Here is a 27731-nt window from a genome sequence, read left to right as displayed (position 1 = left end):
AAGAGGAGGGATCCTTTGAAGGGCATCTTTGATAGACTCGTCTTGGAAGAGGCGTCTGCCGACCAATTTCGGAGCCAGAGCTGTCTTCTGGCTGCCACAGTGGACGAGACTCCTCTGGCTGTTGTACGCACTAGATCGGAAGCCGCGTCGGTGAGAAAGGACAGAGTTGATTCCATGTCCTCTCCTGGGGTGCTGTTCCTGGCTTGAGATAGGCAGGCACGCGTCACCACGGTGCAGCAGGCTGCAATCTGAAGGGACAGAGCTGCAACCTCGAATGACTGCTTTAGCAAGGCTTCTAGGCGCCGGTCATGAGCGCCGCTCCTCCCTCCACTGGGATGGTAGTGCGCTTAGCGACCGCGCAGACCATGGCGTCCACCCTAGGGCACGCCAGGAGTTTTTGTCGCTGGGTCCAGGGGATACATGGCCGACAATGCTCGACCCCCTTTGAATGAGGACTCTGGAGCATTCCATTCTAGGTCAATTAGCTGTTGTGCTGCCTGTAAGAGAGGAAAATGGCGAGACGTCTGACGAAGGCCCTCCAGCAGGGGGTTCATTCTAGGTTCCCCTGAGGGCCCTTGGCCCGGGATAGCGAGTTCCATTAGACATTGGGATACTAGGTCCGGGAGCTCATCCTTTGTGAAGAAGCGTCAAATGGTTCGGTGTGGCTCTGTCCCCGGGGGGAGTTCCCCTTCTTCCAGGGGCTCAATTTCCTCTTCAGAGTGGTCTGTGTCCTCGTAGGCGGAATTTCTGGACGGTGTGGACCTGTGCCTAGGCCTAGAGGGTCCTGGGGCATGAGGGTCCTCCAGAGGCGCCTGTGGCTGGACCTCCCGGGGTTCAGTTTGCATCCTGACAAAGGCGTGAATCCCCTTGAACAGCTCCACCCAGGATATCGAAGCTGGGTCTAAGTTGAGGGGTGCCGGTTCTGGGAGTCCCCGAGTGCGGGGTGGACTCCCTGGGGCCTGCTAGGTCCGGGGTGCCCCCTGAAGAGCTAGCATTGGGCCCTGGCTGGAACGGCCCTGGCCTGGATCTCCCAGGGCCTCCTCCAACTGTGCGGACAGGGCGTCGGCCTCCTCGCTCTGTGCGGCTCTGACGTGGCATGCTTGGCAGAGGCCTTGAGCTTTTATGCCCGACTCTGGAGGTGCCATGACTGTGGCCGCGTGAGCTCTTGTGCGCTCCAGTGCGCCTCAGATATGCGCGGAGATGTGCGCTGAGATGTGCGCCTAGCCGCAGATATGCGCCTTGTTCCGTGCGCGCAACTTATGCTCGTGAGGTATTATGTGTGCCTAAGTCTAGGCGCACAAGGGACTTGTGCGCCTAGCTCAATTTGTGCGCTCGAGTTGAATGGCGAGGCGGGTCAAGATGGCGACCTCCTCGGAGGGTCTCCACGTGGGTAGACCCTCGGGAACAGCCGGGGCCTAGCCCTGCTAGGGCGGATCAACCCAGCGGCACTGGCTCCGATCAGCGGCCTGTGCTCCTCTTCGATCCTCGGAGACAGTTTACATAGAAGATTTCTACCTTACCTTGTCTTCGGCGCTTCCCGGTTTTGTCCCGGGCGGTCTCCGGCTGCGGGGGGAGAGGGCAAATACCTTCATCGCCGCGCTCAAGGAATGCACCCGCTGCCTCTCAACCGTGCCCGAAATCAGGGGCTAAGTCCCTGCTGAGATTTGGCCACCGGACAGAGGCTCACCTCTGAGGGACCACGGAAATCACCTCAGGAATCTCAACTGGGGGAGGGACCCGAGGGTATCACCGCAGGAGAGCGGGGCTAGTCTTCAGGTAAACTTTTCTTCTTAAATTTGGGTTTTTCCTTGAATTCTGGTTCTAACGCTCAGAGAGCGTGCAGATAGTCCCTAACTGCTTTGGAGACGGAAAATACTGAGGAGCTGCACTTCCTGCAGGGGTATATGTACTAGGGCAGAGCTTCCAAAGTGTGTGTCGCGACACTTTACTGTGTCGCCTGAGGTGTGCCGGTGTGTCGCGCAAGCCCGGTGCACGTGACAGCGGCAAGTGGGAACCAATGCGGCCGCCGGTGGACCTCATCGCACTGGCGGCTGAGCAGTGAAGTTTCGCTGGGCTGTGTGCCGGAGACACACAGCATGAAGATCGGTGAGCCGTGGTGGAGCTTACGTCACCACGGCTCGAAGAAAAAGGTCACGCAGGTGCTCCTCCTCCTTCCTGCCCACGCGGCCCCGGAAGAAAAATGTTGCCGGAGCCGCACGGGCAGGAAGGAGGTGGAGCATCAGCCACGTGCAGAAGAAGAGCAGCGGGCTGAGAGGAGGAGGCCCGGTAGCAGGGTCCCCACCGCGGATCGGCCCGCGAAGAAGAGAGACGCCGCTGCCGCGGATCGGCCCGCGAAGAAGAGAGACGCCGCTGCCGCGGATCGGCCCGCGAAGAAGAGAGACGCCGCTGCCGCGGATCGGCCCGCGAAGAAGAGAGACGCCGCTGCCGCGGATCGGCCCGCGAAGAAGAGAGACGCCGCTGCCGCGGATCGGCCCGCGAAGAAGAGGGACGCCGCTGCCGCGGATCGGCCCGCGAAGAAGAGGGAAGCTGCTGCCGCGGATCGGCCCGCGAAGATGAGGGACGCTGCAGAGCCCATCCTGCAGCGACCCGTGAAGAGGAGCCCAGAGGTAAGAGAGAGGCGAGGGCTCGTAGAGTGCGTGTATGAGATGAGTTGAGAGATTGTGTGCATGTATGAGATGAGTTGAGAGACTGTGTGTGGGAGTGAGGACCTGAATGTTTGCAGAGACAGCATGTGAGAGCCTGTGTGTGTGTGTGTGAGAGAGACAGCATGTACCAGTGAGAGCCTGTGTATATGAATGATTGTATGAGAGAGAGCATGTGACAGTGAGAGTCTGTGCTTGAGCAAGTCAGACAGCATGTGCAAGAGAGAGACTGTGTATGAATGATTGTATGAGAGAGAGCATGTGAGAGCCTGTGTGTGTGTGAGAGAGAGAGAGAGAGAGAAAGCATGTGAGAATGAGAACCTGACTGTATGTTTGAGGGAAGAAGATAGATGGAGAGAAAAGAAATAGAAAAAAAAAGACAATATGAAAGGAATTGGCAAAAAAAATAAGAAAGGAAAGGTGGAACAAAAAAGCCTGTGACAAACTGATAAAAAACTAAGATCAGACAGCAAAGGTAAAAAAAAAATTACTTTTTACTGATTGGCACATGTAATTTTTGGTAATGTGCAAAAGTAGCATTTTCTCTATGCGGATCTCACAATGTACGAGATCAACATGGAGGAAGTGGAAACCCACGGGGCCTACTCAGAGAAGGCAACAGAATGGGCTTCAGTGCCAATAGCAGCAATCAGCGCCTCCCAAATACCCATGCGGCATCAGTGACAGTGGCAGCAGAGGAATGAGAGAGGCTCTTGAGGTTGCTGGCAAAAGAAAGAGGGGGTCTGCCTTTAGTGTGCATGTGAATGCATGGGTGCCTGCCTGAGGGTGTGTCTGTGTATGAGAATGTATGGGTGTCTTCCTGGGGTTTGTATGTGTGAGAATAGGTGCCTGCCTGTATATATATGTGTGTGTGTGTGTGTGTGTGTGTGTGAGAATGAATTGGTGCCTGCCTGGGGGTCTGTTTGTGTGAGAATGAATGTGTGCATGCCTGGGGGTCAGTTTCAGTGTGTGAGAGTGATTGGGAACTTGCCTGGGTGTGTGTGTTTGTGTGTATGTGAGGGAGCCAGAGAGAGTGAGAGCATGAGTGTGTATGAGAAAATCCAGGGGCGTAAGAGTTTGTGTGGTTGGTGTGTGTGGAGGGGGAGAGAGTGTCTTAGAGCCTGAGAGTGTGTCAGTGTCTGCAAGAGCGAGACGTTATGGTGGGTATAAGAGCATGAATATGTATGTATGTATGTGACAGTGTATGTGTGAGAGAGAATGGACATGTGAGTATGTGTGAGAGAGAGAGGATAACCTCCTAATCCTTGACAATATCAGGGTGACTGGAAATCAAGAGCTCCCACGTATGGACAGCAGGGGCTTTTTAAAATCCTTATTAGTTTTAATTATTGGGTGTTATTTGATATGTGCCGTTTTTAAATATTTTATTGGTATTTGGGAAATTGTAAAAAATGTATATGATTTTAATTAATAGAAATTCTATTTATCAGTAGTTTTAAAATATTCTTTTATTAGTATGGTTTTACTATTATAACTGATGCTTTGTTTCTTGATTTTATTTGTTTTATGAGGAATGGTGGTTCTGTTTTTCCATTGTTAATACACAGAGTCTGGCTTCTTGGGGTTTCCATGTCAGTTTTTGTCAAATTTGTGCTCCTTTATTCTGTATCTGGTGAGGGTCTGTCTCTGCTCTGTGTGTGTGACCATGATGAGAGATTCTACTAGCATTTAGTGTCTGTATAGGGATCTATAGCAATCGGGTTTGTTTTGTTTCCTCAGTAGGTGGTGTATTGGTATTCTAGGACCCAGTGTAATATTTACCCTTGCTTATTCACAGGTAGGGTTATTGTTGTTTGAGTCCTTGGTGTTATTACTGTTATGTTACGATGGGATTGCAGTATAGATTTTGAGTGTCTTTTTTGCGAGGTTTTGTGTTAGTTCACAATGTGCCTGGCAGTGGAAGGTGTTTGTGCTGCTGTTACTGTGAGGTGACACCAGAATTTGAAAATATCTTTTAGTATGATGAGCTGTAAGGGAAACATCCAAGCTCCATTGTTTGGGGGAATTTCAGTGGATGCACAGAGTTACAGAACTGGAGGTGCAGGATTTATATTGACATTCTGTCCCTTCCTATAAATGCCAGTCTTCACTCTCATAGCCATATAGAATTAGTTGAATGAGGCTATCAAATAATTATATAGTGTGAAACTGGCCAGCTTTTTAAAATTACGCAGAAGACCCTTTGGACTTTCTTATTAACACCAAATATTCAAAATCTGTGTTCATCCCATCAAGCTCATATATCTCATTAAAGAGGTAAATTGAATAACACAATAACTTTGTTTTATTATTGTTATTCATAAATTAGAACAATAACATTAAGCTTGGAATATTATATATTTTTAATATAAATGAGAGGTTTTCACAAGATAGGTTGTGTCGTGAAACATTTTATTATGTATATATTTAAGGAAACATACATAAATTGTCAAAATACATTTAGTTCGTTTAACCTTTAACCTCTGGTTTGCTAGTAAACTGAATTACTGTGTCCCGAAATTATGTTTGTCTAAAAAGTGTGTCACCAACATGAAAAGTTTGGAAAGCTCTGTACTAGGGGCTGACGTCAGACTGAAATCTGATCCGTCTCCAACTATTAACAGGAGTACACTATACCCATTGGTCCTGAGTCCATCTGCTACATGCTAGGAAATAAAAGATACCAGCCCCTCACACTCATTCCCCTCTCCGAGCACATCCCTGGCCCCCACACACACACTCACTCATTCCCCTCTCCGAGCACATCCCTGGCCCACACACACACACACACACACATTCCCCTCTCCGAGCACATCCCTGGCCCCCACACACACACTCACTCATTCCCCTCTCCGAGCACATCCCTGGCCCCCACACACACTCACTCATTCCCCTCTCCGAGCACATCCCTGGCCCCCACACACTCACTCATTCCCCTCTCGGAGCACAATCCTGGCCCCCACACACTCACTCATTCCCCTCTCCCCCCCCCCTCCAAGCACATCTCTGGCCCCCACACACTCACTCATTCCCCTCTCCCCACCCCCCTCCAAGCACATCTCTGGCCCCCACACACTCACTCATTCCCCTCTCCCCACCCCCTCCGATCACATCTCTGGCCCCCACACACTCACTCATTCCCCTCTCCCCACCCCCCTCCAAGCACATCTCTGGCCCCACACACTCACTCATTCCCCTCTCCCCACCCCCTCCGATCACATCTCTGGCCCCCACACACTCACTCATTCCCCTCTCCCCACCCCCTCCGATCACATCTCTGGCCCCCACACACTCACTCATTCCCCTCTCCCCACCCCCCTCCAAGCACATCTCTGGCCCCCCACACTCTCATTCCCCCCTCCCAACATACTAATTCCTCCCCTCCTGATACCTGGCTGTAGCTGCACAGTCTGAAGATTCCTTTGCTGTTGCCCTGCTGCTGGCCTTCCCGTACCAGGTCTGCCAACAAAAATGTGCTCGCGAGGTGTCCATCAACAAGGCTTGCAGCTCACTATTTGAATCCTGCTCTGATTGGCTTACTGCTGCAATATAGGGATAGGGTGTGCCTGCTCCATGGACAGGCTTCATCGCAGCAGCAGCCAATCACTGTAACATCAGAGCACAAGTCCCGCCCAACAAGCCCAAAAAAACGCGACTGGCAGAAAAAATAGCCCAATTAAAAGCAACCAGCGAATCGGGAAAAAAAACCGCGAATGACTAGGAAAAGAAGCCCAATCTCGCGGTAAATAAGCGAGATTGGCAACACTGGGCTTCCAGCAGCCCTCGCCGGCGATGGTGAATGAGCGCACGCCGTGACCTGAGCGCCGGCTGACGTCAGAGGTCACGGCGTGCGTTTTTTGCGCAGGCTCATGGCAGCGAAGGCGCATGAACGCACGCCGTGACCTGAGCGCCCGGCTGGACGTCAGAGGTCACGGCATGCGCTCATTCACCATCGCCGGCGAGGGTTGCTGGAAGCCGCCTCGCATGGGGAGCGCCCGATCCGCCCCGGGCTGCTGAAGCCGCTCTCGGCGCCGGCTGCCCCCGGGAGGAGGGGAGAGAGGAGTGGGGCTGCTCCGGAGACCGGCACCCATGGAGGCGGCCAGGGCAGGTGAGCGGGGGCTGGGGGAAAGTTTTTGTTTTGGTCTGATTTGATTGTATTTTTTTTCCCCTAGGGGAATTGTCTTGCTAAATCATGACCCTTGCTGTTAATGGCCGGCTGATACTTCTCTGATCCTTTTCTTTTGCTTAAAGTTGGGATCCACTTCCTGGTACCTGTCATTTCAAATGACATTTGAAATGACAGGTACCAGCGCACCCAGGATACTGTATAGGTGCTGTAGAGCGCTCTCTACAGTAAAATGGATTGCGCACGCCTACTGCTTCACGGACGCTTCTTGGACGCGGCTTGCATTTGCATGCCATTTAAATACTGTATCGAGCGGTAGGTGATACGAACTGTGCGTGCGGCAAACGAGGGTGCGCCTGGCACTGCCGCACTCTTTCTACCATGTCCTTACTGTATCGGCCTGATAGACAGGCCGATTCAGTAAAGTCCGCGGGAGAGCGGACAAACGCCCGCTCTCCCGGCGCGCGCCCTGGCCCCTCGCTGGTGCGCGCAATGAAGTATGCAAATGAGGTGGTGCGGTAGAAATGGGGAAAAGGAGGTGCTAGGGACACTAGCGCGTCCCTAGCGCTTCCTTTTAGCCCGGAGTGGCGGCTGTCAGCGGGTTTGACAGCCAACGCTCAATTTTGCCGGCGTCGGTTCTCGAGCCCGCTGACAGCCACAGGCTCGGAAACAGGACGCCGGCAAAATTGAGCGTCCGTTTTTCGGCCCGACAGCTGCCGGCCCAATTTATATATTTTTTTATTTTTTTTATTTTTACTTTTTACAGCCTTCGGGACCTCCGACTTAATATCGCCATGATATTAAGTCGGAGGGTGCACAGGAAAGCAGTTTTTACTGCTTTTCTGTGCACTTTCCTGGTGCCGGGCGCTAATTTCTTAGAGTAAAATGTGCGGCTTGGCTGCACATTTTACTAACTGTATCCCGCTCGCATACCTAATAGGGCCATCAACATGCATTTGGTGCCGCGGGTTGGACGCGCGTTTTCCTCCCCTTACTGAATAAGGGGTAAGGGAAAACGCGCGTCCAAGAACTGGCTAACAGTGCGCTCCGTTGGAGCTGTACTGTATCGGCCTGAGAAAGTGGTAGGCACTTTTGTTATGCATTAAGTAGGCTCCCTTTAGCTTCCAAGGGTGTTGAAGAATGCTGTCCTGGAGAGCTTTCTGGTTTGGCAAATTAATTTTATTTTATTATATATAGTGCTTTTTATCTAAGCACATTTACAAATAATCAGAGGCAAAGTAAACATAAAGAGTAAGTCAGGGTCAATGCAGGAGTTCCAAAATGTGAAGATGGATGAGGGAAGGTGGGACTGCTGAGTTTGTGTAATGGTGGGTCAGAATAGAAAGAAGGTCTTCAGTGCTATATTGGTAGGTGTAGGTGAAACAACAAGTTTATTTTTTGTAAGAAGGATAGGAATTAGAAGCCAGAAAAAAACTGAGAAACTTGAATTATGGAGAGGTCTAAAATATACTTCAATTATGTTTGTCTCAATATACTAAAATAAAAAAAATAAAAATAAAATTAAAAAAAAAATATATAAAAATAATTCTGAAGGGCTTTTGCTTAAACCGTTTGTTGGTACTCCTTGTTGGTCATTGATAACTCATAAATAACAAGCAATCCAAACACTATCCCTTGAAAAAGTTTGACCAATAATATATAAAAGGACCTCCATACATGACTACCAAGGAAAACTCTCTTAATTTATAATCATTGGGCCAAATACTAAGTTCAAAATGTATTTTCCCTTTTATTTTTTTTAACTTATTTTAATATTGCAGCTGGAACCGTAGTCGTTAGAAACACGACCCAGGGGATTTTCTTACTATTTTACAAGCTTATGTTTTAACTTGTGCTGATTATTGGAACCCACTCTTCTTGATTACTAAATTCCAGTCTCAAAGCATTGCAGATCTTGCAGCATTCCACTGCCTGATTTCGGATAGATGGCACCATGAACACATTGCTCTGGTGTTAAGAGCTTCACTGCTTACTGGTATTGCAGTGAGTTAAATTTAAAGTTTTAACATTTCTTTTTAAGGTGTTAAAATTTAATGAGCCTGACAGTCTTAAATCCCTGTTGATTACTTATGTTCCAGGACAATCCCTGTGGTCTAGTGGGAAAATGTACTTTTAGCTCCTTCATTTAAAACCACACATTTGGCCAATACTAGGCATCATGCATTCTCTGTTTTTGGGCCTGTATGCTGGAATGCCTTGTCCATCACCATGAGAGAGATTGATATAGTGTTGTTTTGGAAACAGCTTAAGTCATTCCTTTTTCAAGAAGCTTTTATTTAATTTACTAAGAGAAATGCAGCTTTATTGTTTTAATTTCACTTAATGTATAATGGTATTTTATAGGGATGTGCATTCGTTTCTTGGGTACATGTGCACCTCACCAAGTTTCTAGTATATGTAAAAAAAAAAAAAAATCAGATATGTGCATAACTCATTATTAAAAATACTTGTATAGTGTTTTTCATGTGGAAGAAACTAATGTACATCACTATTTTATTGTTGATTTTATTTAATATTTTGTTTTAATGCTTTATTTTCTGTACTTTACTTAGCACATGTTTTATAGGCGGATGATAAATATTTAAATTAAACTCCTCCACTCAAAGTATGCACAACCAGCGCTCAAATTGCAGCATATTTCTCCAGCTGTTATGCAGAAGTGATGTCCAACACAGAGCGGTGTTCAGAAAATTTGTAAGTTTGCCATGTCCCTTTGAGTGGTCCTTCAACAAAAACAAAAATTCCCATTTTAATATCACATGAACTGAATAAACCAATGACAGAGCAACAAAGAGCCCAAGTTATTTTACAGGAAATCTCAGGTAAGAAAGGAATGCCATTCAGTTTCCTCATTAAGTTCTTAGGGGACAACTGGGTTCAGGTCTCTAAAATTCAGTCTAGCTTCCCGATCCCCTGAAGTAATGTGCTTTTATTCAGGAAGTCCCAGCAGAGTACACTGAAGTTTCAGCAGTAGGGGAGAGAAACCATGGCTGCAGCGTATTCTAGCTGATTTGTGGTACAATTGGCACAGGTTTTCTTTCAGTGGGAATTTGGCCCTGAATTTGGCTAACCGTTACGTAGCAGCCTTTGAAGAACAATTTGTGTGCGGTTCGGATTGGTTTAAGAACCTACAAGGATGGTCACCATACATAAATGATTTTCCTTATTGACAACATCTGTTGATCTTAATGGATTACAGACTACCTTGTCCAGGAAATCTGTTGAAAGGAACAATTAGTTGAAATTTGCATCTTCGTCCTGTTAGTTTTTTTAGGGTATGCTGGTTGTGTTCCAATACTGACAAGTTGTTGTCCTGTCGGTTTTTGGAATGCGGTTATCCTGTCAGCCTACTGAGGTAGCCAATTGCAATCTAAAGTTAAGGAAAAGAGTATTGACAAGTCTACAGCAAGAGCAGCTGCAGTATGATGGCATTGGCATGAAGGCTTTTCTACGAGAGGCTGAAACATTCAGGATCGTGGTGTACATTCTGCCTTGCCTATTAGGACTAGTGATGTCATTTCTGCAGGGAGCCATGTAACATGCCAATATGGGCACATCTGGCTATAGGTTTTAAAGTTAAGCCCAAGGGTACCAGCGATGGCGATACTGCTTTTTTAGCGAATATGACTTGGTGCCCATGAAGAAACCTGTTTGTAAGCGTTTGATAGAACATTGCAGTTGTCTGATGGAGTCTCTGCTGAGTCAGTGCTGTCAGCATTGTTTAGATCACTTGAATCCATTTTTTCAACATAAATGGTCTCTGCTCGAGCCTATTCCTCTTAATCCACAAGGAGGGGATCGTGAAGCTAGACTGAATTTTGGTGACCTGAGCAAAGTTGTCCCCTATGGCCTTAGTAAACTAAGTGGCATTCCTTACTTATCCAAAGTTTCCTGTAAAATGTTAGGCTCTGTTTTGCTCTGTGATGGGTTTATTCAGGCCATGTGATATTAAAATGGTGATTTCTGCTTTTGCTGCAGGACCGTTCAGAGTGACATGGCAAACTTACAAATTTCCTCCTGAAACATGAATCCGTGTCAGGACATCCCTTTTGGATTACAGCCGAGAAATATGCTGCAGTTCTGTTCTGAATTGGATGACCAGAGAGTTAGATCAAGGGAGAGTGCTAGATGTAGTATACTTGGATTTCAATAAGGCCTTTGATAAGGTAGGTGACTTACAAATAAATTGAGGGTTAGACTGGCTGAGTGTGAGGAGCCAAAGGGTAATGATAAATGGGGTTTACACTGAGGAGGGGGATGTTACTAGCATTATGCCTCAGGGACCAGTTCTTGTCAACATTTTTGTAAGCAACATAGCAGAAGTATTGTCGGGGAAGGTTTGTCTTTCTGCAGATGATACCAAAGTCTGCAATAGGATAGACAACCAGGACAGTGTGGAAAACATGAGAAGGGGTCTAGTAAAGATCGAGGAATGGTCTAGAGTCTAGCAGTTGAAATGTAATGCTAAAAATGAAGAGTAATGTATTTAGCAGCAAAAAACCAAGGGAGAGAGGTACTTATTGAAAGTGAAATTCTTTTAAGTACAAAGGAAGAGCGGGATCTGTGGGTCACCGTATTTGATCTTAAGGTGACCAAACAAGTGGATAATGTGATGGCAAAAGTCAGAAAGATGCCTGGCTGCATAGAGAGAGGACTGGTCAGCAGAAAAAGGGAGGTGATATTGCCCCTGTATAGGTCCCTGGTGAGACCTCACCTGGAATACTGTGTACAATTCTTGAGATATAAACAGGATGGAGTTGGTCCAGATGGAGGCTACTAAAAAGGTTAGTGGTCTTCAGTCTACAGCATATGGGGACAAACTTAAAGATCTAAATATGTACACCCTAGAGGAAAGGTGAGATAGGGGAGATATGCTAGAGACATTTAAATATCTCAAAGCTTTCCATGCACAGGAGGTGAATCTCTTTCAACAGAAAGGAGTCTCATCATGGGATTAGGGTGAAAGGGGGTAGACTCTTAGGAGATATTTCTTTACAAAGAGGGTGGCGGATACATGGAACGACCTCCCAGTGCAGGTGATGGAGACAAATAGGATCTGAATTCAAGAAAGAATGGGATAAATCCACAAAGGATAGGAATTATAATAAACAAGTAATCCAAGCACTATCTCTTGAAAAAGAGGGAGCAATAATATATAAAAGGACCTTCATAAACAGGTGACTACCACTGTGTCTTAATTTGTAGTCATTGGTCCAAAGCATATCTTCCTTTTTATTTTTTTAAACTTCTTGCATTACAAGTGAAACCACAGTCATTAAAAACTTCAGACACTATCTGCCATAGAAACGCGATGGCAGAGAAATCCCAACTCATTTAGCTTTACAATTGCCATTTTTTTTTTTTTTGTATAACCCAAACAGTGTCCTTCCATGGTTGGAAAAGCAAGTAATAAACAATGAGATCAGTTCCATGGCAGGGTTTGTATCGGACTTCACAAATGTGACGACCAAGTTATTTTTCAAAGGTGGTTTTGGGCTGTAGAAAAGTTTCAGGTGTTCACCTGATAGTGTTGAGTCTCTCTCTCTCTGTACTTCAGAGACTGGTGTTATACTATCTTGTTTCAATTTATGCCATTTGACCTGCCATTGTTGGAAGGAGAAATTGCTTGCACGAGTTTCTGCTTTGAGCGCCTCCGCGTGAACTGTTGCTGCCCATGAATCTGTGCTCAACGCCTGACGATGTTTGACATCTTGATGGGGCAGGGTGTGTGAGGCTTGAACTTTCTATCCAGAAATGTTGTACAGAAATGGATGCAGTGCTAATGCATGTTTGTAATGTGTTTATTTGCTGCCTTTCAGTAAACCCCACATCATTGCTTTAAGGAAATGTTCCTGTTGATGACGATTTTTCCTTCAGTGCTTGACATTTAACTCTTCTGAGTGGGCTCAGAGTGTGAGCTAAGTCACTGAGTAAAGTGGAAGGGGAAGCTTTGACTTCATCTTTTTTTTTTTTTTAAACCAGTGACCTTTGTGTGATGAGTAATAAAAACTAATTTCTAATTAGCAGAATGATTGACAGTTTAGTTAAATCAAAACATTGATCTCATTGCCTGTTTTACAGGACCCGTCGGGGCACAGCCCCTGTTAATGGTGCCCAGACGTCCTGGCTATGGCACCATGGGAAAACCCATTAAACTTCTGGCCAATTGCTTCCAAGTTGAAATCCCAAAGATTGACGTCTACCTCTATGAGGTGGATATTAAGCCAGACAAGTGTCCTCGCAGAGTTAACAGGTAAGAACTGTGGAAGCGTCTTCAATTGAGTGGCATGTAAAGCTTGTTTTAAATGTCAGAAAACTACTGCATCTTTTACAATATTAGTGCTCATGTATTTAAAAAATGGGTGTTGGTCATGTTAATTCCCCAAGTTTCCAATTATTTGGAGAGTCTACCCAGGCCTCGACAGGAGGATGAGATATGAATCTAGCCCTTGGTGAAAAGGTTATGGGAGACGTTTGCTGCATGACCCACATTGAGATGCTCTTGTGAAAGGGCAGTGGCCTCCTTGATGCTGATGTTACATTGATCTGATTTGGAGGGAGTCTCTGGGAATCTTCATGTCAGATGCATCTGTGCAAGTGCTCAAGGCTCCTGAGGAAACCAGCGCTAGCAATCTGTGACTGTTTAAATCTCTCTTACTCGGAAGGTGTCATACATGGTTTGCAATGAACAGCTAGGTCATTTACCTTTCTCGCATCATCCCCTCAATTTTAATGTTTAAGAAAACCCCAAGCATTATAAACATTGCAGTATTTTCTATTTAGGGCAACTTGGATGTGGCAGATTTGATTTTTTTTATATAAATTAAATGTTTAAAAATGGATCATCTTTCCCCAGTTTCCTAATTATCTCCACCTCTAAAATAATGTTTTGGAGTCCAGTGTGTGTTTGGTTTTCATATGTATTGAACAAAATCAGATCAGGGCATTTCTCTCTGATCCATTTTAGAAAAGAAACACTGAATGATTCTAAACTTGCATTTGTAACTTTCCATTCAGGGTTGCATATTTTGTCATGGACACGCAACCTGAAACGATCCTGTATTTAAATGGAGCTTGCAGCCCCAAAATACTCAAGGAAGCTTTATTTTGCATTTGTATATTTTTGTTCGATTCCAGTATACAATTGAAATAACTTCCATTGCCATGTGATATGCAATAAATACTTGCTGTCTTTATTGGGTATTTTACTTAAATTTGTTTTTGTTTGTATCTTATCTTTATAAAACTGCCTGTCCAACAAGGGCTTTGAGCAGATAACTGCTATTTGTTACAAAAACATGAATGTAAAACAGACCTAAAATGCATAACCATACAACACAGACAAATTATAGAGACCTCATAAAACAGCATATAACTATCAATACCTAAAAACAGCCACTTGTAATGTCAGCCAAAAGCTCAGGTAAAGGCAGCGACAAATAACCGGCCCTTACCAGCCTTACTGGATGGTCCCAGAAGAACAGGTTCCAAATAGAAGGTCCTGTTCAGGGAAAAGCTTTCTTAGATTCAGAGCCTACCTTCTTTAACTGCAGGAGACTCTTACAGTACCTCCTGCAGAAAGTGTGGATATGGAGAGAGATGAAAACAAGGAACAGACCTTTAAAGACTGGGCAACCACTGAGCATATGTAAAGTATCCAGGCAGCCAGATTTTGCAGTCTGTGCAAAGCAGAAGATTTAACTTTGCAATAAACTGCCTTTTTGAAGAAAGCTGCAGGTATTAAGCTGTTTTTATCCATGTTTTCTATTCTGTGCACCCACTTTATACAAAGAATGTTTTTGGTGCAGGACACCTGTATTCGGTGTGTGGACTCACTATTTCTCCAGAAATGTTTAACACTGCTTTCCCAAACAGGAATCATGGAGACATTTTTGACATTCTGTTTCAGAAGGTTCTAAGTGATAATTTAATTTAATTTAAAAGCTTTTCTATACCGTCATTTAGTAATGTACCATCACAATGGTTTACATTTAGGCACAAAATAGGTTTGGTTTATAAGTTATCCATGGTGTGCCAATATTTGCGGTTACATAGTTCAGTAATATACTCTAATTGATAAGTGGGTTGGGGTTACCATTTATATGATTGTTTGGATAATCATATATGTGTATGCTGTTTTTAATTTAATATTTAATTATGAGTAATAAAAATCAATTTTTATTTTTATATCTTTAGGTGACTTTCAGCTGTGTTTATTTGTTGTTATTCAGCGCCTTCACTGTGAAATGCTTTTTTGAAGAGCCAAGTTTTTAGGCTTTTCTTGAAGAGTTTTAGATCTTTCATTAGTCTTAGTTTGAGTGGTAGTGTGTTCCATAGTAATGGTCCTGCCAAAGATAGTGCTCTCTCTCTAACTTGAGTTAGTTTTGCTGTTTTGACTGAGGGTATGGTTAGTAGTGCTTTATTGGCCGACCTGAGATTCCTTTGGGGGACATGTAATCGTAGTGCCATGTTTAGCCAGTCAGCATTTTCGTCATTTATCAGTTTATAAATTGTGCATAGTGTTTTGAATTGTACTCTTTGTTCTATTGGGAGCCAGTGTAAATCCGCAAGTGTTTGGGTGATATGATCTCTCCTGCTTTCTCCAGTCAGTATTCTGGCAGCTGAGTTTTGTAGTATTTGCAGCGGTCTGATTGTGGTGTATGGTAATCCCAGTAAAAGTGTGTTACAGTAGTCTGTGCTAGCAAATATTAGTGCTTGTAATACTGTACGAAAGTGTTCTTGATTTAACAAGGGTTTTAGTCTCCTAAGTACCATTAGTTTGGCATAGCCTTCTCTTACTTTTATTGATATGTGTTGTTTAAGGCTGAGTTCTGTGTCTATAACTACTCCTAGGTTCCTAGCCTTATCAGTTAACTCCACTGATTTATCATTTTTAAGTTTGATGGGATTTTGAATTTTTACAATGTTTTTTCGTTCAAGGTGTATGAATTCTGTTTTTTCTATGTTAATTACTAGTTCCATTCGGTTTAATAGTTGTTTTATTATGTCTAGGTACAGCATTGCAAAGTTCAGAGTTTTTTCAATAGAGTCCTCTACCAGTAGAATTAGTTGAATGTCGTCAGCATATATGTAGTGTATGATACAACTAGATAACAGGTATCATAAGAATTGGTGATAATGCTTGTCATGGAAAGTTAACACTAAATTTAATCCTTTTTTGGTGTACTTGGATCTAAACAAAGCTTGAATTTTTAGAAATGTTATCCTGTAGAATAGTTCCATTTGCAAAAAAAAAAGTGAGCATGCAAATTAAAAATGATTCCTGTTCTGATATGAAGATGAATAGATTATCTCTGTCAAACCTGGCATTAATGCTGGATATTATATAAGAACAAAAGATATGCCTTACTGGGTCACACCAAGGGTCTATCAAGCCCAGTATCCTGTTTCCAAAAATGGCCAATCCAAGTCACGAGTACCTGGCAACTACCTAGACATTAGATAAATCACAAGCTACTTTTGCTCATTAATTACCGTAATAGCAGTTTATGGATTTTTTTCCTCTAGGAACTTATCCAAATCTTTTTTAAACCCAGTTACATTAACTGCTGTAACCACATCATCTGGCAGTGAATTCCAGAGCTTAACTATGTGCTGAGTGAAAAATAATTTTCTTCAATTTGTTTTAAATGAGCTACTTGCTAACTTCATGGAGTGCCCCCTGGTCCTTCTATTATCTGAGAGAATAAATAACCGATTTACATTAACTTGTTCAAATCCTTTCATGATTTTGTAGTCTTCTATCATATCCCCCCTCAGCCGTCTCTTCTCCAAGCTGAACAGCCCTAACCTCTTCAGCCTTTCCTCATAGGGGAGCTGTTCCATGCCCCTTATCATTTTGTTCTCTCTTCTCTGCACTTTCTCCATCGCAATTATATCCTTTTTAAGTGCGGTGACCAGAATTGTACACAGTATTCAAGGTGCATTCTCACCATGGAGCGATACAGAGGCATTATGCCATCCTCCGTTTTATTCGCCATTCCCTTCCTAATAATTCCTAACATTCGTTTTCCTTTTTTGATCGCTATAGCACACTGGGCTGACTATTTTAATATATTATCCACTATGACGCCTAGATCTCTTTCCTAGGTGGTAACTCCTAAGATAGATCCTAACATTGCGTAAGTACAGCAAGAGTTATTTTTCCATATATGCATCACCTTGCACTTGCCCACATTAAATTTCATCTGTCGTTTGGCAGCCCAATCTTCCAGTCTCGCAAGGTCCTCCTGCAATTCATCACAATCCGTTTGAGATTTAACTACTCTGCATCATTTTTTCTCATCCACAAATATGATCACCTCGCTCGTCATACCCCTTTCCATATCATTTATAAATATATTAAAAAGCACCGGTCCAAGTACAGATCCCTGAGGCACTCCACTGTTTACCCTTTTCCACTGAGAATATTGCCCATTTAATCCTACTCTCTGTTTCCTCTCTTTTAACCAGTTTGCAATCCACAAAAAGACATCGCCTCCTTATCCCATGACTTTTTAGTTTTTTTAGATGCCTTTCATCCAGGAGTTTGTCAAATGCCTTCTGAAAATCCAAATATACCACATCTTATCAGTTCACCTTTGTCCACATGTTTATTCACCCCTTCAAAAAAATATAGGAGATTTGTGAGGCAAGACTTCCCTTGGGTAAATCCATGTTGGCTGTGTCCCATCAAACCATGTCTATCTTCAGATCTAGAACAGTTAATAAGTAGAACTAGCATTGTCAGATTCAGTCTTGGTTAATTATGGGACTCATAGGCTGGCAACATATGCTCATTTCAAAACAAGAGCAAGACTAAGATCAATGTCTAAAAGGCAAAATATCTGTAGCCAAATGATCTTACAGCTGCATATTCTGTCTGACTTAATGCAGCACATGCAACTACATCTTTAATGTATCTTATTGCAAAATAAACCCAAGTTCTTCCACATTCATAGAGGTCTTCTGTAAAGAATTAAATTGGCTTCTGCACTTAATTGTTCAATTTGCAGTGAATCCTAGTCTGAGAAAACACAAATCAGGATGGACTTTCAGACTCTAAAGAGATTATAATGAACTTTCTCCATGGACAAGAGGGATGGTAATCCTCACACATGGGTGACATCATCAAATGGAGCCCTGACGCGAAAAAGTTATTGCAAAGTTTCTAGAACTTTGACTAGGCACACTGAGCATGCTCTATAGCACGCACCCACGTGGGGTCCCTCTCTAATCTTTTTCTATGGAAATGTAAGCCTTGCAGAGTGAGTGAGCTTACTTTTGGCTGTTTTTTGGCCATGTGGAAAACTTCATTTTTCTCTCGTTTTTCATGGGTTTTCCCTTGTTCCATTGCCTGGGCCCTCTCAGGCTCCTCCCATAGTATCTTCCAGTCAGGGTTTTAGGCGATTCGTGTAAGTTTCCTTTTGTGGTCAGTTCCCCCGTGGTAGCGGTGCTTTGGTGCCCGCCAGCCAATGACATCCCGCCGTCATCGTTTTTGGTTCGTGCCCCTTCTGTTTCGCCCATCATGGCTACATCTAGTTTTCGGCAATGCCCCTGGTGCCCAAGGACAATGCCCATTACGGATCCGCATGAAACGTGTATTCTCTGCCTAGGGGCATTGCATGACATCCGGAGTTGCCACTTATGCTCCCAGATGACACCGAAGAGCTGCCTGCTTCAACTCGACAAGATGGAGCAGCTCTTTGGGTCGAGGAAGTCCAAGCCTTCAGCATCGAAGGACCAAGGAGCCTCACTGAGCCATCGACATCGGCAGGACTATCGGTTCTGTCGATGTTGCCGGCGGACGGGGCACCGAAGACCGACCAAGGTCAATCTTCTCCAGGCCGATGATGTCTGGTTCCTTGTCTTCGGCTCAGCACTGGGGAATGACCGGGCTGATCATCAAGGGAAGCCGAAGAAGCATCAGTACTGGTCTCTGTCAATGCACTGTGCTGGGCATGGGGATGCACAGTCTTTTGCTGCGATGCCCCTGAAGCAACCCAGTGGCGAGTCCTCCATTGGTGCTAGGGGGTCTGCGATGGTCTCCACCAGTCCTGATGCCAGTCACCGATCCACCTCAAGGGTCCAAAGAAGATTTGGCTACCCCTCCTTCCTCCCAGTCGATCTTGGCAACGGCATCATTCGAGGAGGAGCTGGAGTGCAGAGTCCAGCTAGCGGTGGACCGGGCACTGCAAGGATTTGGTCCTGTAGCATGACAACACCGGACCCAGTGCTGCCCCTCTTCATACCGCTTCTGGAAAAGCTCCATGTTTTCACTGGTGCATTACTGACCTAGCTGCTGTCTGTTCCCGAGGCCTCCCCTACCGAAACGGTGATTGTTGCTGGTCCTTTTCGAGGAGGACATTCCATAGAGGCTGGCGGAGATGCTGAGGCCTGCCACCACCTATCCAGTTCTACTGGTGCCTGCATCTCTGGATGTAGACCGAGCATCTAGGGACCCATCTTTTGTTGCCTACAGTGAGGATGAGAAACCCTATGACCCCTGGGAGGGATGACATTTCAAAGTCCTCCTTCAAGGGCCTCCCTTCAGACCCTTCTCCAGAGGACCCAAGGAAGTTTCCACCTGAGGACTTAAACTTTGCTGCTTCTGTGAGGGTAATAGCTTTATTTATTTAGTCAGTTTTATTTACCAATGTTTGGTGTTTACAAATTCATTTCAAAATCAAAAATTAGAAAAATAAAAACTTTAATTTAAAAAATAAACATACAGTAATAAATTAAAGCTAACAATACATAACATTCTTGATAAAAATCAAAGTTAGATAAATCATTAGAACAAGTTAATTAATATCATAAGAATATAAAAACAGATGAAAGCCACCCCTTTTCAGTTATTGGCAGAAGAGGATGCCAGACAAAAATGCTTGAGATCCTCTAGTTCGTGGAGCTGCCTAAGGAGATTGTGGCGGTTCTGGTACACGAGATCCTTAAGGAGCTGCTGCTGCTGATATGGGAACCCCCTCACAGTGTCTTCCGTTAATAAGAAGGCAGACAGGGCTCGCCTCATCCAGAAGGCTGCCAGATACAATAAGTGTCAGCTGCTGCATCAGTCTGTGGTAGAGGGCCAAGCACTCTGACTCATTCCTCGGCATCCCTGAGGAAGGGCCGTGGAGCGATGGATGCTCTTAGGAAAAAGGTATTTCAAGGCTTCATGCTTATTGCCTGCCTTGCTGCCTGTCAGCTCTACATGAGCCAGTACGCGCAGGACATCTGGAAGCAGGTGCAGGAGGTGGCTGAGCAGCTGCCTCAACAGCAGCAAGACACCCTCATGTCGCTGGTGCATATGGGCCTGGAGTGCGGGAACACAAGAGGTTCGTGTGACCCCCGATGATCTTGAGATGGCAAAGAGAGTCTCTGCAGCGGGAATCGGCGCCCGCAGATTGGCATGGCTGCGGGCCGCAGATCTCCACCCAGAGGCACAGGAACGAATTGCTGATGTACCTTGTACAGGAGAGGATCTCTTTGGAGATGGGGCGAGGGATGCTGGGGCCCAGCTTCGGCACTCCATTTATTTTGATGCCGTTTAGCTGAAGATGTTTAGTATTAATGGTTCTGTCCCTCCGAAGCAGCCTTCGATCGAAACACAGGGTCCATGGCGGGGGACCCTGGCGAAAAACTGTTAACAGGGATTATTTTTACACGAGGAGTTGCCTATATAATAATTAGAACAGAGAAACACTCAAAGCGCATAAGAACCTTTATTCTCTCCACACTCTTCTTGTTTCTGTGCCAACCCTTCAACAACTCTCTGCCAATACTCCGCACCTCTCCTCCTCATCCAGGAGGCTGGTGAGACTGGGGCCAAGGAAGTCGTTCTCTTGCCAAAGGAAATACTCTCCTATACCTCCTTGCTCCCGTCAACATCATCAGGGCTCCCACGGCTGACCCAGGCAGCAGCGATCCCCCAGGCTCAAGCCGGTTCCTCATTCAACTTCAGGGGGTAGGATTTTGATTGGTCTGCAGGGAATATAAGCCAATTGCCCATACCCGGGACGATGGATCCTTTGGTCAGGAGCAGGCTGCGGTTCTTTGCGAACCAGTACCCTAGTATAACCTCTGACCAGTGGTTTCTGTCCATCGTCCACCAAGGGTACCAATTGAATCTATTGGGCACCCTGCCAGATTGCCCTCCGTGCCCATATTGGGGGCAGGTAGCACATCAGGTGCCACAGACTGAGCTGTCCTCCCTCTTAGCAGCCAGAGCGGTCGAGCCTATAGCACCAGGGCAAAGAGGGTGGGGATTCTACTCCAGGTACTTCCTGATTCCAAAGAGAACAGAATACCCTGTCCCATCCTAGACCTAAGGACCTTGAGCACATTTCTAAGAAAAGAAAAGTTCAAGATGATTTCCCTGGGCACCTTGATCCCTGTTTTTGCAAAAAGGGGACTGGCTATGGTCCCTTGACTTAAAGGCCAAGGGTCCATCAAGCCCAGCATCCTGTTTCCAACAGTGGCCAATCCAGGCTACAAGTACCCAAACACCAAGTAGATCCCATGCCTTTTGGCCATAATTATCATAACATGATCAAATTTGAACTAATGACTGGAAGGGGGACAATATGTAAATCTACATAACACTAAATTTTCAAATGGAAAACTTTGATAAAATGAGGAAAACCGTTGCAACTGCAAAGGTTAAAAGTGTGCAACAGGTATGGACATTGTTTAAAAATATAATCTTAGAAACGCAGTCCAGAGGTGTTCATAGAAAAGGTCCAAACAACCCATCAGGTCTGCCCTGTGAGCTTATGGTAGCATCTGCTGCACCATACAAGTCCACCTCTTGCTTAGTTTCCCAAGCCAAAGTCAGGACCCTTGTTGGTTGCTGCCTGGGTCCAATTCTCTGTTACCTCTTGTCATTGAAACAACAGAGAGCACGTTGGATGCAACTCCAACATTATCAGGCATGTTGGTTAAGGGTCAGCGAGCTCCAGGCCTTAGTGACTTAATCCACCTTACACTAAGTGTTATCATGTCAGGGTGGTCTTGCACACGCACCCTAAGTTCCTGCCTAAGGTGGTGATGGATTTCCATCTTAACCAGTCAATCGTCTGCCAATTTTCTTTCCCAGGCCCCTTTTGCACCAAGGCGAACGAGCCCTGCACAGTTTGGACTGCAGGCCAGCCTTAGCCTTCTACTTGGAGCAGACAAAAGCCCATACTTTTATTTCTTTTGATAGTAATAGGTTAGGTGTTGCTGTTGCCAAACAGACATTATCCAACTGGCTAGCAGATTGGATAATGCCCAGGTGGGACTGCATCTTGGGAGTCATGTCAAGGCTCATTCTGTCAGAGCTATGGCAATGTCGGTGGCCCACTTGCAAGCGGTTCCTATGGAGATCTGCAGGGCTGCAACGTGGAGGTCTCTTCACACATTCACATCTCGTTACTGTCTGGATAGAGATGGCTGACACAACAGTAGGTTTGGCCAGTCTGTCCTTCGGAACCCAACTCTCCTGCCTAGGTCCTGTTGAATGGGTTCAGGCTGATTCCCTGTCTGTTAACCAATAGCACTGTGGGTGTTGTGCCCATTGGCAGCTGGTTGGGTGTCTGTTGGTCCCCTTTTGTGCTGGGGAGCAGCCTGTAGCTAGGGATTCACCCATGTGTGAGGTCTACCATCCTGCTGGTCTTCGGAGAAAGCAGAGTTGCTTACCTGTAACAGGTGTTCTCCGAGGACAGTGGGATGTTAGTCCTCATGAAACCCGCCTGCCACCCTGCAGAGTTCGGTTTGTCCTATTTATTTTAATCATCATTCTACATAGCAAGACTGGCGAAGGGACCCTGCGTGGATAGTGGCATGCTGGGCATGCTCAGTGTGCCAGTCAAAGTTTCTAGAAACTTAAGTTTTCCTTGTCTGGCCCCATTAGATGATGTCACCCATGTATGAGGACTAACATCTTGCTGTCCTTGGAGAACACCTGTTACAGGTAAGCAATTCTGCTTTATATTAAAGAATTTTGATGCATGCTTCAGGTTGTCATTCTTATGTGCTTCCTGTAAAGTTGAAGAAAAGTATATTGACCATTTTTTTTTTTATTTATATTGAACAATTTCAGGGTGCAGATGACATCATGATGTCAAACAGTGATACAACTTCCCTGGTGTTTACGATGCATTATGTTTTGTAATACAGGCATTCAGTGCACTGAGTGCATATTTAAATGTAAATGTTATGCTCTGGGGTCTGAGTTAGTTTAATTACATGCACTTAATTTGACTTCTGCTGGATAATGTGACATTTTCAAAAAATTAGATTGCTTTACTTGCAGTCTTGAAAATCTTTTTTTTTAAATTTTGGATAGCACTATTTTTTTCTTCATTTCCCAGATTTCTTAAGATCCCCATATTCAGTTTGGGATGGTTTAGAAAAACTGAAACCTCTAACCAGAAAACTGAAAACTAAAATGGGCAAGCCTGGAGTCACTTGAATTCTGAGCAGATCCTGTTGGAAAAAATGTTCATCTAGTCCCTTTCGTATTGGCATGGTGATGCATTTTGGAGCACTGCTGGATATGATCATAGACTCCGATCTGTCCCGAAGTGTCTTCTCAGGTTAAGCTATTAGTCAGGTTGACCTTGTTGTAGTTACAAAAATAAATGATGGGTGTTGCCTGCCCAAAGCTCATCTAATAAATCAGAAATGATGGACTCTAGGCCTTTTCACAACTTGTGCTGGCAGTGAGTCCATAAGTGCCCACTGTTGCAGTGTTCCTTTTCCTTCTGATGTAATGTGAAAAGCCTGAGCCTTTTAAGGAGGTAACAGGTATTAAATAACATAGGGTAGTCACTTTCTGATTGCTTAGAATATTTCACTTTTTGTGAAGCCTGCCACTGAACCTGGTATGTTTCTTCAACTGCTGTTTGATTGTAATTTACTGAGCTGCTTGTTTTAATTTTATATTTTTAGGGAAGTGGTAGATTCTATGGTTCAGCATTTTAAAGTCACCATATTTGGGGATCGAAGACCAGTTTATGATGGGAAAAGGAGCCTCTACACCGCCAATCCACTCCCGGTAGCAACTACTGGGGTAAGAAAAGTGAATACTGCTTCAAAAAGTTAAAATCAATGCTGCCAAGAAATAAATATTTTTGTAATTAATATTCCAGGTCTCAAAACAGTTGTATAAAGTTTGAGGAGATACTGTGGAAGTCGGTGTCCATATTATGTAATTACAAGCTTACTTTAGAGAAGCTAAACATGTCATGCCTTAACTAGTTTTGTTAATATTTATTTTGCCTTGTATTAACTGTAAAAAATTTTTTTAAAACCAAGGCAATTGAACCAACTGTTCTACCCAATTGGAAGTATTCTAAAAATAAAATATCCTAACTCATTGTGCTCATCTTCTTGGCTTGCCCTTATTTTTTATTTTTATTGCTATATTAAAAAGAACTAATGCTCTCTAGACCGGGTTTCTGCAGCTTCTCCCTTTTCCCTTGTTTGTGTGTTTTGTGCTTTTAATAGTCAGTAAGGCAGTGAATAAACAATTTAGACTGTTTGTATTTTTAAATAGTCAATAAGGCAGCTAGTAAGTAGTAGGTAATGTGTTTATTTTTAAAAGTCTGCAGAACTGAGTGTTTGCAGACTTTTAAGTACTGAGGGGTAGATTTTTAAAAAAAGCGTACTTTTGTATGCGCAGCAGGCGCAAACAAAAGTACGCTGGATTTTATAAAATACGCGCATAGCCGCGCGTATCCTCTAAAATCCTGGATCGGCGCGCGCAAGGCTGCCGATTTTGGGCAGCCTGCGCACGCCGAGCCGCGCAGCCTGCCTCCGTTCCCTCCAAGGCCGCTCCGAAATCAGAGCGGCCTCGGAGGGAACTCTCTTTCGCCCTCCCCTCACCTTCCCCTCCCTTCCTCTACCTAACCCACCCCCCCGGCCCTATCTAAACCTCCCCCCTTACCTTTGTCCCTAGATTTACGCCTGTGAGAAGCAGACGTAAATCTACGCAGACTGCTGGCGCACCGTCTTCCGACCTGGGGACTGGTCCGGAGGCCTGGACCACGCCTCCGGGCCGCACCACGCCCCCGGTCCCGCCCCCGAAACGCCGCGTCATCCGGTCCTGCCTCCGACACGCCCCCTTCGAAAACCCCTGGGACCTACGCGCGTCCCGGGGCTCTGCGCACGCCGGCAGCCTATGGAAAATAGGCGTGCCGGCGCACAAGGCCCTGCTCGCGTAAATCCGGGCGGATTTACGCGAGCAGGGCTTTTAAAATCCGCCCGTGAGTGTTTGTATTTAATACTGAGTGTTTGTATTTAAAAAAAAAAAAAAAAAACACCAAAAAAAAAAGTAGCCAGAAGCTAGAAATAAGCTAGGAGCAGTGTATACCTAATAAAAAGGTTGAAAAGTTCAGCTCAGTTACTCACCTTGGAAAGGTGTTGAGGTAGTGTAATTTGGTTTGAATAGGGACCAACATTTGTTAATCAAGAGAGCAGTGAGTCACTCTGGCTGACTAACTAAAGTTAGACTGTTTGGATTTCCCAACCCTCCCACCCCTCACCCACCCACCCCTAGCTCAACCTTTAAATTTATAGGCAGGTGCCACTTTCACAAAAAACCCCCAAAAAACCCAACAACAAAAACTTTGAGAGTTTGATCAGACCCCGGGAGGCCACTACCAGACATATAGTGAATTCACTAATACATTTAAAGGACGTTAATTAGACACATTCCTACTCCCATAGCAACCTAAAACTTAACTAGGAACTGATCAAAATTGAGGTGAAGGCAGCAGGTCCAGCAGCAAGAGGGGGGGCTTCCCAGTCTTTTGCATCGAGTGTCACATGTATGATTTTTTACCTGCCGGTGAGAAGTTGTACATGTGCATGTGATGCAAAGAGCTCTTGGCTCTCAGAGAACAAGTCCGATCCCTGGAGGCTAGAGTGGCAAACCTGGAGGAGCTGAGGCAGACAGAGAGGTTTACAGATGAGACCTTCAGGGACATAGCCAAGTCCCAACTTCAGACTGGCAGCCCTGGTGCTGCCTTGGAGGAGGAAGGTCTCATGATTGGAGAACATCAACCGGGTGCAGCAGGAAAGGATCCTGTAGCAAGGACCTGCTCTCTAGGTGATGCATTGTCCTTTCGCACTGAGGATATCTCCCCAAGGCCTACTGCCCAGGAGGGAAGGGTTAGGTCGGCTGTCATAGTTGGTGATTCGATTATTAGGAATGTAGATAGCTGGGTGGCTGGTGGGTATGAGGATCGCCTGGTAACATGCCTACCTGGTGCGAAGGTGGCGGACCTCACGCGTCACCTAGACAGGATTTTAGACAGTGCTGGGAAGGAGCCAGCTGTCGTGGTACACATGGGCACCAACGACATAGGAAAATGTGGGAGGGAGGTTCTGGAAGCCAAATTTAGGCTCCTAGGTAGAAAGCTTAAATCCAGAACCTCCAGGGTAGCATTCTCTGAAATGCTCCCTGTTCCACGCGCAGGTCACCAGAGACAGGCAGAGCTCTGGAGTCTCAATGCGTGGATGAGACGATGGTGCAGGGGGGAGGGATTCAGTTTTGTTAGGAACTGGGGAACCTTTTGGGGAAGGGGGAGTCTCTTCCGAAGGGATGGGCTCCACCTTAACCAGGGTGGAACCAGACTGCTGGCGCTAACCTTTAAAAAGGAGATAGAGCAGCTTTTAAACTAGAACAAAGGGGAAAGCCGACAGTCACTCAGCAGTGCATGGTTCAGAGAGAGGTATCTTCAAAGGATACTAATGATGCATTAGAATCAGGGCATCCCGACAGTGAGGTTCCAATAATAAGAAACGTAGTCCAAGTGCCTGTAACTAAAAACTCACCTGAGCTAAAAAATTCTAACTTATCCCTATCAATTAAAAAGCAGAATGAAAATACAAACAAAAAACTAACTTTGAAATGTTTATATGCTAATGCCAGAAGTCTAAGAAGTAAGATGGGAGAATTAGAATGTACAGCAGTGAATGATGACATAGACTTAATTGGCATCTCAGAGACATGGTGGAAGGAGAATAACCAATGGGACAGTGCTATACCAGGGTACAAATTATATTGCAATGACAGAGAGGAGCACCCGGGAGGCAGTGTGGTGCTTTATGTCCGGGATGGCATAGAGTCCAACAGGATAAACATCCTGCATGAGACTAAATGCAAAACTGAATCTTTATGGGTAGAAATCCCTTGTGTGTCGGGGAAGACTATAGTGATAGGGGTATACTACCGTCGACCAAGTCAAGATGGTGAGACGGACAGTGAAATGCTAAGAGAAATTAGGGAAGCTAACCAAATTGGTAGTGCGGTAATAATGGGAGACTTCAATTACCCCAATATTGACCGGGTAAATGTATCATCGGGACATGCTAGAGTGATAACGTTCCTGGATGGAATAAATGATAGCTTTATGGAGCAATTGGTTCAGGAACCGACGAGAGAGGGAGCAATTTTAGATTTAATTCTCAGTGGAGCACAGGACTTGGTGAGAGAGGTAACGGTGGTGGGGCCGCTTGGCAAAAGCGATCATAATATGATCACATTTGAATTAATGATGGGAAGAGGAACAGTATGCAAATCCACGGCTCTTGTGCTAAACTTTCAAAAGGGAAACTTTGATAAAATGAGACATTGTTAGAAAAAAACTGAAAGGAGCAGCTACAAAAGTAAAAAATGTGCACGAGGCATGGTCATTGTTAAAAAAAAAATACCATTCTAGAAGCACAGTCCAGATGTATTCCACACATAAAGAAAGGTGGAAAGAAGGCAAAACGATTACCGGCATGGTTAAAAGTAGAGGTGAAAGAAGCTATTTTAGCCAAAAGATCTTCATTCAAAAATTGGAAGAAGGATCCAACAGAAGAAAATAGGATAAAGCATAAACATTGGCAAGTTAAATGTAAGACATTGATAAGACAGGCTAAGAGAGAATTTG

At 45.0% G+C, this 27731-nt stretch overlaps 1 protein-coding gene and 1 long non-coding RNA gene across 5 annotated transcripts in view; one reads left to right on the top strand and one right to left on the bottom strand.

Annotated features, from left to right (window-relative positions):
- Positions 1-6227, bottom strand: part of LOC115100701 — a 28630-nt gene extending 22403 nt beyond the window's left edge. Inside the window, exon 1 of one of the 2 annotated variants that reach the window (XR_003859171.1) lies at positions 6055-6227. This is a non-coding gene — a long non-coding RNA (uncharacterized LOC115100701). The remainder of the gene's footprint in view (positions 1-6054) is intronic. The other variant, XR_003859172.1, reaches the window with a different exon arrangement.
- A 489-nt stretch (positions 6228-6716) lies between these two features.
- Positions 6717-27731, top strand: part of AGO3 (argonaute RISC catalytic component 3) — a 77925-nt gene continuing 56910 nt past the window's right edge. For all 3 annotated transcript variants that reach the window (XM_029572097.1, XM_029572098.1, XM_029572096.1), the window contains exons 1-3: positions 6717-6771; positions 12892-13063; positions 23740-23860. In XM_029572097.1, coding sequence (XP_029427957.1) covers positions 6753-6771; positions 12892-13063; positions 23740-23860 — 312 coding nt within the window. In that variant the 5' untranslated portion in view covers positions 6717-6752. The remainder of the gene's footprint in view (positions 6772-12891; positions 13064-23739; positions 23861-27731) is intronic.

The sequence above is a fragment of the Rhinatrema bivittatum genome, chromosome 11 (assembly GCF_901001135.1).
Source record: "Rhinatrema bivittatum chromosome 11, aRhiBiv1.1, whole genome shotgun sequence".
Lineage (NCBI taxonomy): Eukaryota > Metazoa > Chordata > Amphibia > Gymnophiona > Rhinatrematidae > Rhinatrema > Rhinatrema bivittatum.
This window is presented reverse-complemented; position numbering and strand designations above follow the sequence as displayed.